The following is a 13,906-nucleotide window of genomic DNA, read 5'->3' as shown; positions in this document are numbered from 1 at the left end:
ACATAACTGAACTTCTCCTACAGGCAATTTTTCAAATGTCAAGAAAGGTGCATCTGTTCTACCTCCAAGCATAAATGTTGGTGAACTATTCCAGAAGTTAGTGGCTACTGGTATTCTACCTTCAGTTGGTGCTGCGGAAATCAAAAAGGAAGATGAGTCGAAACAAATTAAGACTGTGAATTTCACACCTGAAAGTCTCAAAGTGTGAGTAGAACTGTTTTCCTTGTAGGTGATAATATTTGGTAAGACCAGAAGGACGTTTAGTAGCTCATAGAGAACTGGCATAGAATACAAGGTTCCAAATTCAAACCCTTGTTGATCTGCAGTTTTCGTGAACTTTTCAATAAATTTATTAAATTATGTTGTTATGCTTACTAATCTGAGAAAATAAAATAAACAGTTGGTCTATAAGGAATGAAGGATTTCCTAAGACATTTGCTAGAATATCAATTATTAATAGCACACACATGTTACCAAGGAATCATGTTTGATTTGTGGTGCATTGTACACTGGTTCAGATCCCACTGTAAACTTTGGGTTAAATCCTGATTAATCTGTTTAAAAAAAGCACAGGAAAAGCAATTTTGTAGAAAAAATTTAGAATGTGGTTCACCTGAAAACAGCAAATGAGTTTTCACCAGTAATGGGACTCTTGAGGGAAAGTATAGCTGAAGTCTTGGATGCAGTGCCAGTTCGGCATCTTTGATACAACCCCAGAGGAAGTCGACCGGACCCGTATCTGGTTTCAAGCCACCACCCGTTTTTCGGCAAAGCGCTGTTGTCACTTTTGCTTGCAGTGTTTGGACAACCACTCATTCACTGCGATGTTTTACTCCTATGGTCTTTATATTGTATAAAAAAATAGCACACCACAATAACACAATCTAACAAAGATAAAGAACCACAACCTCACGTTCAGTAATCTCTAAAGAAACCGAATTAGCAACATCTCATTTACTCCACGTGGAGTTGACAAGAGCTGTCATTTCTTGGACGGATGCTATTGGTGGGAAAGGTTTCAGGGGACGATTTACTGGACTCCACGTGAACCTGACATGTGGTTCTTAGAGGGAAAACTGATCTTTCAGAACTTATTTGAAGTAAAGTGAGGTTGGAATCAGGACGACAACTATAAAGTACAGTGCATCTTGTATAGAGATATTGGTTTGTAATTGTAGGGGGTTTATCATTCACTTTGTTATCACTTTCATCAGCTAGCAGTGATTATTTACTGTGTGTACAAAACTTAAAGAAAAAAATATGACTTAATTTGTTTTCCCTTCCACAGACGACAACCAGGAATTGTTACTCGCCTTTACAGTGGCATACAGTGCAGCTCCTGTGGTGTGAGATTCCCTCCAGAGCAAACAATGAAGTACAGTCAGCACTTAGATTGGCACTTCCGGCAGAATCGTCGGGAGAGAGATAGTGTGAAGAAGGCTCAGAGTAGGAAGTGGTATTATGATGTATCAGACTGGATTCAGTTTGAAGAAATTGAAGATTTGGAGGACAGAGGTAAATATATCAAGCATAGTAGTGAGGGAGGGGGTATTCTATATGTATTTAGAATCTACTTGTACATTTTTAATGGTAGTACTGGCTACACTTAACGGTCATGTGGTGACAGCTTTATTAATTTATATTTTGAATGTCCACTGACAAGGTTGATGGCACAACAGAAAGTATGAACATCAAGTCATAGAATTTTCTTTTACTGAAGGGTTATTTGTTACATAAACACCTACATTATCTCACTATAATCAGATTTTTTTTAAATATGTGCACTACTTGTAGGATCGTAGTATGATGGATGATTCCTCTGAATCTGTGTTAATTTGTTAACAATTTGGTGGCTGTATTGCCTGATGCTACCAACAGATGTGCAGGACCTGTATAGAAAATTTAAATGACCAAAGAAGTACTTACTTGTAAAACTGATTTTTATTGGCACCCAAGTAGATGATAGCAGTAGCTACTGAAATGAAAACACTAATAATATGTTTTGAGCAAGAAGTAAGTACCTCTTCGTAGTATATATGGACGATACTGCATTTTTCAATCCCAGAAAACATGAATTTGGCCATGTTAATTACAAAACAGATTATTTTGTAGTATAATGCAAGATGTGCAGAAACCAACAGCATATATTTCTGTAGGTAACACTTGTAATGTGCTTGTAAATTTAGTACACTCTTGATATAATGGTTCTTAACTTTTCATTCACAGCACAAAGTTGGTTTGAAACTCAGGTGGTGGAGCAGAAAGAAGAACAGGAAGAGATTCCGAGTGTGCCAGCAGCAGAAAAAGACAATGTTTGTGTAGTGTGCCATGAAGCCTTTGAGCAGTTTTACAATGAAGAAACTGAGGAGTGGCATTTACGAGCAGCAAAACGGGTAGATGGCAAAACATATCATCCTGTGTGTTATGATGATTATAAGGTAAGTAAATCGCAACAGTTATCTTTCTCTGATTATTTTCTGGGCTGGTTTGAGTGATGGTAATAGTTGGAAGCTGTAGAATTGTAAAGGAATGCAATGGTTTTCTCAAAAGTGACTGTTACATCCATCTGCACACATCAGCCTATCAGTATCTCAAGGTCTGTAACAGCTTCAAATATAAAATTTGCTAAGTGCGAAGAACCTAGCTATTACTTGCTTAGTTTGATTATTTAATTGGTGTGCCTGTCGGGAGTAAGCAATTATTTTCAATTAATATGTTACTGTGGAAGCCGCAGTGGTCTTCAGTAGGATGTCTGATGGGTGGAAGATCTGGGTTCAATTCCTGGGGTGGGTGATCTAAGGTTGGAATTTTTCCAGCCTTGTTCCTGCATAAAGCAGCTCTGGGGCCAACCAGCCTGAATAAAATGGGTACCTTGGGTCAACCCTGTGTGGTAAAGGTGGCCAGAGCATGATGCTGATCACATCACCTCCAACATGCCTGAAATCGTCCCTCTATATATGCCTCACGGCATGGTGCAAATTGCATGGGGAATATGTTACTATCATTAATTAGTGCAACTAGGGAAATGTTCCATGTGAAAGTCGAGAATAACCAAATATCAGTTAGAAAAGTTCTAACATGTTTGTCTGTGTCAGTGTGAATCAGCACACTTTGTCATGAATGTGTGTGCAGTGACAGTTGCATTGTAGATCTGATCGCATATTTGAGGGTACTTGGAATATTGAAACAGTATCACATTACATACTTTTTGTTTTAGATATGATTCCAACTTGTTTAAATATTAAAGTATATGCAAGCTGTCTTGTGTAATTATATCTGAAACACCCCATATTGTCATATTAAGAAAACTGGCTGTTATCATGGAGAATATAAGGATTGGAATAATCCTACTGTATTCAAGTACAATTGAGATTGAGGATATCTGGGTGCTTGATTGGAGTGTTAAACTAACTACAAAGGTAGAGGTCCAAGATTCAAATTCTATGTTAAGAAATGAATGTGTCTCATTGTCTTATTTCATAAGCTCACATACATCCTCATCATTAGGACTAGGATTTTTATGACCTAGAAGTAACCAATATCTACAAAGTATGATCTAAAATTTCCATAAATATGTTCTAAACCTTAAAAAAAATGACCTAATGTTAATATAAATTTCTTGTAATATACTCAAATGAAGTACTCACTTATCATGCAATCAGTCTTGCAGATAACAGACAGAGTGCATTTCAGTTTATTAATTTGCTACTGTGTCTTTCTCTCCCTGAAGCATTACACATAAACATGTAGTTCTTTCTTCATAGAGTGAACTATTTGTTTAAGAATAAAAACACATGAGAAACAGGTAAAAGTTATGAAATTTGGCAATATATAAGACTATTATTATATTCAAAATGTCAGTATCAGATGCAGTGGTATTTTCATACATTTCTTGTTGGTTCACTTTATATATATCATTAGTTAAACTATACGATGCACGGTTTTAGAAGCGATATCGGGCGGAGTTACGGAGAGCGTGTCCTTGACGACCAGCCAATAGCAGGAGTGCAACGTTGTACAGTTAGGAAACTGCGGCGAACAAGTTAAGCGCCGTGTTCTGTAATTTTTTTTGCGCGCAAGAAGTTCCTTATAAAACTCGCCACTTTAAGGTTCATCATTGCATGGGACACGACATTATGAACCTCACTGTCAAAGTCCCATGCATTTCCGTCGCATACAGCCGGAGATATAGTTTCTCGAAGAAACAAGGGAAACAGCGCGTCTCTACACACACACACAATGACCCTTCGTTTTCCTTCAGTGTTCATCTGTTGTTGTTTTTTTATTTGCCACCTTGTTAACCCCACTGAGTTGTCTTGGTAAAGCTATGGGTGTCAAATTCGGCTGAATATGAACAATGGCCCTTCATTGTCTTGCGCATGTAAGAACAATGCGAGTCTGAGTCACTTTCAGTTCAGGGCGGTGTAAGATAATTGTACTCGTAAGCCACGAAGAACAGTTGACACGATTCAATATGGCCCTTATTGATTGATTAAATGTTGGTTTATTTTACTTGGCTTTTCAGCTACCTTTGGCTAATCGCAAAGATGAGGATGGATGATGATATGATGAAATTGATGAAGGGACACTTACAAACACCTATGCCCGGACCGGGATTCGACCCCGGGACCCCTGGCGTCGTAGCGCGCTGTGAAGTCCAGCCCTTATGTTCGATAGTTATGCAATAGTGTGTGTTCCGCGAGTGTTACTTAATAATTTCGCACCGGCCCTCATGGTGGAGTGGTTAGCATATCGCGCTACGACGCCAGGGATCCCAGCCTGGACATGGATTTTCTGAATGTTCATCCATCAGTTTCATCATATCATCACTCATTCCCACCTTCACAATTAGCCAAAAGTGACAGAAAAGTTAAATAAAATAAAGTAAATCAAATCAAATTAATAATGTCGCTCTCGAAACCTATTACAAGTAGTACAGGACGGCTAAAGCGTGTGGTGTATTTGTTTTTACTGTGTTCCGTAATATAAAACAGAGTAATATATCTACCACAGAAATCGGTGACATTCAAATTCAAATCTCCTGGGAAACATGCCAGAAAACAGAAACGAGCGATGGTGACCTTGCAGTTCCTCTAAAATAAATACTTACCTTCAAACTTCTTTCAGGTACGAGTTTATCTTATATGCTGCAGTGATATGATATAATCCTGTGTAGAATTCTTTACTATATATTTCATTGTACTCAAATATCACGTGCATGCATTATATATAAAAAGCTGAATATAGGACACGGCGAAATCTTTGCGTTTCCTTTCCGCTAGCAGCTGGTTTGGCAGCAGCGCAACAGCACTGGCTGCGTATTGGCTGAACTCATGTTCCTTCTAAAAGCGTATAGTTGCAATGCACAATGACTACTTTGTGCAAATTTTCAAATATAAATGATAGCCTGTTATCAGCCAAGAAAAGTTTATTTCTGCTTTTACTCACACAATATTATCAAATTTTAAAGCTAAAATATGCTTAATGTAATTGAAAATAGTTAAAATATGCTCTATCATGGAGAAAATGATCAAATATGCATGCATGCATCATAATGGAGCACCTAGGAACAATATCACCCACATGAAGAAAATATGCAAGATCATGAAAATTATGATTAACTTAAAGATGTAGAAAAGCAATGTAAAATAACATTAAAACAAAAATAGTGAATGGTACTTGAATCTTCAACTAACCATCCTTTATCTATATTTTTGTTAAGTTGGACGTTTTGTTGAAATTTGCAATTATCCTTAAAAGTGATGACATTAAAAGCTAATGTTACAAATTTTCTCACTTAGGCTTCATTGGAAGCTGCAGAAGAGAAAGAGAAGATCAAAGAGCAGGAGGATAATGCAAAGAAAGCCGAAGCAGATGTGAAAGAGGAGACAAAAGAAGAAACAGTGAAGGAAGAGAACATGGTTAAATTGAAAGAGGAAGAACCAATCAAAACAGGTGCGTTTTTGTATGCAGTGTTAACATGGAATTTGCAGTTGGTAATTTTTCTTTATTTGTTTCATGTCGTTTTAAATATTCATGAAATGAGGATAATCATACTTTGTAAATAAAGCTTTAAAAATATTTTGCTTATAGTCCTCCTTCACATGAAGTAGTTTAGAATCCAAGAACTATATTTTGCCTACTTCTAGCTATTCGGAACTCTTTTATCAGATTTGAACATTAGCTGTGCTTATCTCCTGCTAGATTATTAATATTTGATTTTGGATGTCATATTTCACATAAACATTTATTTAGAATGATAATTCCCATTTTTAACAATGTTTTGCTCATATTGATGAAAGATGACGCTTTATTTGCAGAATTTAATTTGCTTTAACAATGTTATTTTTATTTATAAAAAAAATATAAAAGTTTGTGATACATTAGGATATCCCAAAATTCAAATTTTTGAGCAAAATTGAAGTCACTCAAATAACTAGTTTAATAGAACTAGTGGATCTATTTATTAAAGGCAGAACATGGAAGGTAAGTAGGCTACATAATAATATTAGATATATAATTGTAATTGCAGAGCTAATAATCTGCATATTATTACCATTTTTGTGCATATATTTTTTTCTATTGAGGAGTTTAGGAAATTGTATGTACCACTGTGATATTATTACACAGGATTATAGAAGGCTTCGTTAACATTATAAAACAAACAAGTGACATGGAATGTATGAGGGTTGCCCAAATGAAAGTGAGACTTGTGTATTAGGGTCACTGTTTAACTACACTGAGCTTTGCATGTGCACTGGTAGACAGCATTGCATGTCAGGTTGCAAGCTGTTATCTTCGGAAAGTGATCACATGCTGAAGCAAGTAGACTGACATGGATTCATCCAAATAGGCCCGAAGGTGTTAGTGAGGCAGAAATTTATTGTCGCTGGGAAGTCCTTGACCACTCCCTCCCATTGCCCTACATATGTAGCCCTGACCTGTCATTGATGCCATTGCAGACTGGTTCCACAGCCAACCATGGGTATCCATAATCTAGTGAGGTGCTGGTACGCTTGCTTGAACCAACAAGGTGAACAAGGTGACCATGTGAATTGGATATGTATCCCATGTGTCACCATTACTCCTTGTATCTTCACATATTCACATATTCCAGCCAATAAACCATGCCAGAAAAAAAATAATATTAAAATCTCACTTTTATTCGGTCAACACTTATATTACTGGTTCAAAATTCATCAACAGTTGCTTTTTGTTCTATTACATAAATATTTGCATTTGAATTTGATAACACCTGATGTCATTGGCTAAGGCATGCAACATATTTGAATGATGGTCATTTCATGGCAAAATTGTGTGGAAAGTAAGACATTTTGTATGAATATATTCTTCTATTGTGTAATTTCTACTGACATGCTTATGCTGCAGCTTTACATATATAACTGTTCATGGCAATGTTAAGTTCATGAAATGCAGGTTTGGCAATATTAGTAAGAATATTGGCATTAGTGCATTCTGGTATTGTCTCAGCTTTATTTGAAAGTAAACATTCTTGTGCAATACCTTGAATAATATAGTGCAGAACTCAAATATTAGGAGAAGGAGTAATACCCAGCTATCTGATCATGATGCTCGTTACCCATAGTGCAATATTTGTCAACAGATCAAAAAAATATATATCAGTTAAACTAAGAAGAAAATGAAAATAGATGACTGGCAATGAAAAATAAAACGTAAATAGCAGATATAACAGATAGACACATACACGCATGTGTCCATAAAGTATTTGTGTGAATATTAAGCTAGCTGAAGGAATTGATACTAGCAAATGTGGCTTCGTGTGTTTTACTGTATCTAATGGAGACCAAAATCCACTAATGGAGACCAAAATCCAGAATAGCTCATGGAAACGAATTGGAATGATATTTATACAGATTGTGCTACATTCTTTCTGATTAACAAATTGGCCTTATGGTGTACAGTTGAGTATTCAGAGCACTGGAGATGCAACCGGAAGAGTACATGCAGCAAATGAACAGACTGCCATGCAGTTTCTGTATATTGGATTCCATAGCACCATGGGACAAATGAAGTGAGATCATTGAACATTATTGAAACAAAATTGATATGCATGAAATGGGAATGTCTGATACCTCTAATAAACAAGATAACTATTGATTGTTAATGAATAAAGAAATAGCTGTTTCTGGAGGGGAAAAAACCTAGAAGAATATACAATAATGAAAAGATTGAATGACTCATTTGTATGAATGTGAATTATTTACTGGAACTATATTATTCCTTCTTACTAAAAAAAACAATTTGTACTCAGATTACTTCCTCTAGAATGTCAAGAAGAAAAAAGAGGAGGGCCAAACATGCCACTTTCTCATAAAAATTCTTGTTGTTTAATTTTTAGTAACATGCAAACCATAGAGATATTCACATGAAGTTCTTTTTCAACTATGATATACATATTTTAATTTCTGTACTTTGCTCGGCCATGCTCTGCAGGAGCATCCATCAATCAATAAATGATGCTAAATCATTAGACATAATTGTAACATTTAAAAGTTGTTCAAAATATTGATTATTATTAGTGGGTGATTATTCAGCTCCAATTATAAACATTAATTTAGCAGAGTTTTGCTTAAAAATTTGCAAGAATTACATCAGTATGAAAACACCTATTATGCAATAACAAAATAGTTTACTCACACAATTTTGAATTTTGCATAACATCCAGAAAATTAGATTTCACGGAAGTGTTGCATGATATTTTTTTCCCCAACACCAATGGGGAAAATATTGGCTGATATTGGTACATAAATCCCAAATGATACCACTGTTATCGGTCAATACTCACATATCACTATTGGCTCAGCCCTACTAAAGAGTGTGCCCTGAAGTAAAGTAGTGAAGATAAAATTTAAAACCGAAAAAAAATAATATATATATATATCCCAAATAATCAACAATAATAGTGTGTTTCAAAAGTTACGTAATCCCCATTCTGATAATGTACAAAGTGAAACATGTACGAGATTTTCAAACAGGATTTTCTACATTATGAAGCCTTATCCATTTAGATATTTTTAGTGGTCACGAGCCTCTTCTGTCTGTAAAGCCTCTCTGGATGGGAGCTTGTCAAGTGTACGCTTTTCAAACTTGGCATGAAGTACAAAAAAATATTGTAGCTTGTGAACTAATTAATTGCCATAGTGATGAAATCAGTTTCTTCCCCGGAATGACAGGGCTTTTTAGGAGAGGTGAAATGCAAAGTATATAGAAGAAATGTAAAGCCATCCGAAGACTGCCGATCTTGCACAAACGCGTGATGTCACCGCAGAGCCACTGAGCTCGGCTGAAGCAGACGGCCCCTAGCATTTATATGGGAGATTCAGAGAGCTAAAGTATTTTATTACTTTGAGAAGGGGGAAAATATTAATTGTCATCATCCAAGATGGTATTGAGGCATCCTTTAAATTATTAGTAAAATCATTGAAAACACGCTACTTTTAAAAGGGGCAAAGTACACGTGAAAATGTATTTTGAAAAATCCATGTTTCTAAAACTTTCTGATCGATGCGTTACAAAGAAAGTTGCCGTGTTCTCATTTAGCATCTCATCATTTTATAAATAGCATTATAATTTTAACAAAAACATGGCATGCTAAAGAAGAATTACATAATAAGTGAAAGAGTTAAAAATAAATAATTGATTGATACATTTAGTTTATTTCACTTTGCTTATCTTCCACATTTGGCTAATCGCGAAGATGAGGATGCGTGATGATATGATAAAATTGATGAAAAGATACTCGCAAAGAACACCCATGCCCAGGCGAGGATTCGAACTCGAGCTCCCTCGTGTCATGATGCACTGTTCTAACCACTACGCTATGGAGGTCGCATTATAAGGAAATAAACAGTAAGTGACAATCAAGTGGCATACTATTTGCGAGCCGTTACCGAAGTAACAAATAATTTTTGCAATAAGTTTTAATAAAAGCAGTACGGATGGGCCGATATGAAATTCTGGCCGATACCGATAAAGTACAGATATAAAATTTGCTGATACCGATAACCGATATTCTACTGATCCGATATAAAATTAGAAATGGTCATTGAAGAACCTGAAAGGTTCATTGACCTTAATGAATGTGTTTCAAGGTGACTGCAGTGAAAAAGAAGTTGGACATTTAGACATTTACTTTTTTAGAAAGTAGGACATTGAGATTATCCATAAAAATCGCAACAAAATGGCAGAATTTTGCACTAAATTATCAGATATTTATCGATTTATCGGATCGGTAAAATAATTGGTAATTTTACCGATATGCCTATATCGGCCGATACCAATAGAGTACCGATTAATCGGTCCCATCCCTAAAAACAGTAATAATATTTCTAAAATATCGAGACTTGCCTCTTGCAGTTTCTAAATGTACTTGTAGGGTTGTGCATAACCTTTACTGAAAATCGATAATGTAAATCAATTAAAACTATACTCCATGGTGCAACAGCCCTCCAATAGGCAGGTCCTGCTAAGGCAGCTTTTCTGTGTGACGCGTGGTCAACGCATGAGTCCCATCACGCCTGTTTCTGGCTTTCAAGACCGGAGCCTGCTAAGTATATTCAAGTAGCTTTCCAATTGTCCTCACTACACTATGCCAACGCCGAAATTCTGCAGGTTTCCATTGAGAATCGAACCCAGAAACCCTTGTGCCAAAGGCGAGCACTAACTATTGTGCAACGACGCAAGAGCCCAGTGTAATTTAATAAGCTATTAAAATTTAAAACTTATCCCTGTTCAAAGAAATGAACTGCGAAGTAAATCAATCTCTCATGTATATAATTTTCTTGCATCAGATCAGGCCCAGGTTTGGTTGGGGGTGCGGCAGCTTGAAAGGCTCAAACCTGGACCTCAATATGCTAAGGGGCTTCCACCGGGAAAATATTGCTATGATGGTTCAGAAAATAGTGGAAAATAATTATTTTGAAATGCGGCAAAATTATGAAAATGTAGCTGAAATCATATAAGGTGGGGGTGGGGGGCAGAGTAGTGAAATAATTACGGGTAAAAGGGGTTTTCTACATGACACGTAAATAACGCGTAAAATACGTATAATGTAAAGTACGTAAAAAACTAGAATCAAACTTAAAAATGAAAAGGAAACATGTTTTTGCGATTGTTATGTATGGCAGTTGGCAGTGGTAGAAAACAAAAAAAGGAAGCTCGCTAGGTGCTACTTCTGCACAAAAAAATAATTAAAACAAACATATAGATATTCAAAAGGAGTCCCTAGTATGGAAAATAGATTCTGTTATTTATGATCATGATTCCAGTCATTCGATAATTTTGATAGCAGTGTTACTTCAGTTAATTATTTTTCCTATAGTGTTTGAGAACAACATACGTATGCAAGTGGCATATTAATTCAAATTTGATATATAAGTATTGCAACCAGGATGATACCCAAATTAATGATTACAACTATACACAAATAAAATTTGGTAGGATTATTTACTTTTATATAACAACATATTTTCCTTGAGAATAAATATTCAGTTGAGTCACATAGTGGTTCGGAACCAGTCTCGATTAGCTTGTCTGTGCATAAAGTGGACTCAAAACAACAACTAGGAAAGATGCCTAGTTGGGAGGATGGGATCCTCCTGCTCCTCCATTACACACACTGCTCATAGTCATTCATCATTCTTCCTCATTCTCACAATTAGCCAAAAGTGGCAGAAACCGACCCTAGATAAGAGAATTACTAAATAAAACATGCATCCTCATTGTCATGATTAGCGAAAGTAACTGAAAAACGGCGTAAAATTAGGAAAAATACATAAACTGTATATTAACTAAAAAAATTGTCGTTTGTGCAGGAAAGTCAATAACTCGTACGTACTTTTTACAATATCATAAAATATATTGAGGAACTGACGTGTAAATCAGATTGTTCTAAACATATTGTAATTCCAGAAGGTGTTTGCCTATCGTTCTAGTAACAATAACTTCTTGTGGGTCAGATCCAATATACTGGCAATGACCAATGCTGTTAACGTGCTGGCACTATTGCGTTACCATTCTAGTGGAAAATTAATCGCTCGTTTTTTAAGTGCAAGTTGTGTTTTACACAGTAACTAATGACATATTGCTTGCCATGGTTATCCACATGATATGTTCCAGGGGTGGCGCAAACGAGGTATTTTTTTTTCCGGGGGTGCCGCAAGCGAGGCAAAATAGAGATGCAGCTAAAAAAACGTAACTGTTGGCCAGAATATATTCTCAGTTATCTGAATATTAGATTTATTCAGATACTTATGAAATTAATTACATGGATATCTATAATCTAGAATATCAAGATATTTATAATCTAGATTATTCATATTTTCGTGTAATAGACTGTCTTTATGAACCTCCTGCAAAAGTCAGCGTTATTGTCGATTTTTTTTACGCTATTACCACATACAAAATTTATCTCAAAATGCTGAGAAGAAATGTAGCTGTAGCAAAATTTTCGCTACAACTACAGGAATTTTGTAGCTCGCGCTACTTCCGACCACTGTGTATGTATGTATATTTGAATTTGTCAAACTGCCAAATTCACATCATATTTAGCATATGCAAGTGTAAAATACTTATGAAAAAGGAATTTGAACTGTTACTGAAACTTTGAAATACAATTCAAATAAGTTATCGTCAATCGTTATGTCTTATTGTAAATACAAGTACTGTGCAAGACGTATTAAGGGCGTTCGGAAATAAATTGGACAAGCATTATATAATCCACATTTGTTATATTTTACCTGCAATACAAAGGTGTACATTACCAGTAATCTCACCCTGACTGACTGCACCGCTCCCATTTATCGGGAAGTTTCCTGATGTCTGCAAAGAACAACTCTCTTGGAGTAGAGTTGCACCACTCGCGGACAGCGGTCTGGAGTTCTTCATTAGATTGAAACTGTCTACCATGCAATGCGTCCTTCATTTTGTCGAACAGTGCATAATCCGAGGGGGCTAAATCCGGTGTATACGCAGGATGTGGGAGCATCCCATTGTTGCCAATGCCTCCTGTGTTTGGCGGCTCGTATGCGGCTTCGCATTGTCATGCTGAAGAATCACCCCGAGAACCCATTTTCCTTGCCGCCTCTGCTGAATTCTGCATTTCAGCTTTCATAGAGTTTCACAGTAGCTGTCACCGTTTACAGTTTGGGTAGTGGGAAGCCAGTCCACCAGCAAAATTCCATCTTCATCCCAGAAAACTGTACCCATTTGCTTCTTGGGAGTGGAGTGAGAGTCGGTCGAGGTTGTTGGAGCTTGGACTTCCAGTGTGTTTCCATTCCATGGATTGTCTTTTTTTCTCTGGAGTTTCGAAGAGGAACCAAGATTCGTCGCCAGGCACCAGTCTTTCGAAAAAATGTTCTCTGTCTTGGTTGTAACGGCGCAACAATTCTCTGCACATGTCCACTCGCTGTTGTTTCTGCTGATTCATCAGATCACGAGGCACCCACTGAGCACAAATTTTCCTCATTTGCAGATCCTCATGAATGATTGCATGCTGAGTTGCTCACCCAAAACCAGTTTCACATTGCAGTTGTTCAATTGTTACACATCGATCTCCCATAATCAAGTTGGAAACACTTTGGATTGCTGCTGGGGTACGCGTTGACCTTGGGTGACCACTGCTGACACCTTTGTCCACACTTTCGTTTCCCCTTTTGAAATTTTGAACCCACTGAAACACTGTACTCCATGAAGGCGCTGACTCACCACAAGCAGCCACAAGTCGGCGATAAATTTCGGATACCAAAACACCCTCTTTAAACAGGAACCACGTAGTCCACTTCTGACCATGAGAATCACCTTCCATTTCGTAACTTGTCCATGTATTCATTCACACCCGTTTACGTTATGAGCCATCAAATCTCTG

The 13,906-nt window shown here is 36.6% G+C and overlaps 1 protein-coding gene across 4 annotated transcripts in view; it reads left to right on the top strand.

The window, feature by feature from the left end:
- Nucleotides 1–13,906, top strand: part of LOC145977855 (uncharacterized) — a 154,619-nt gene that overhangs the window by 128,156 nt on the left and 12,557 nt on the right. For all 4 annotated transcript variants that reach the window (XM_083110193.1, XM_083110201.1, XM_083110185.1 and 1 more), the window contains 4 exons: nt 24–204; nt 1,289–1,515; nt 2,227–2,438; nt 5,802–5,955. In XM_083110193.1, coding sequence (XP_082966319.1) covers nt 24–204; nt 1,289–1,515; nt 2,227–2,438; nt 5,802–5,955 — 774 coding nt within the window. The remainder of the gene's footprint in view (nt 1–23; nt 205–1,288; nt 1,516–2,226; nt 2,439–5,801; nt 5,956–13,906) is intronic.

The sequence above is a fragment of the Lepisma saccharinum genome, chromosome 1, assembly GCF_977018435.1.
Source record: "Lepisma saccharinum chromosome 1, izLepSacc3.1, whole genome shotgun sequence".
Classification (NCBI taxonomy): Eukaryota; Metazoa; Arthropoda; class Insecta; order Zygentoma; family Lepismatidae; genus Lepisma; species Lepisma saccharinum.
The sequence above is the reverse complement of the archived record's forward strand: the minus strand, read 5'-3'. Positions and strand labels throughout refer to the sequence as shown.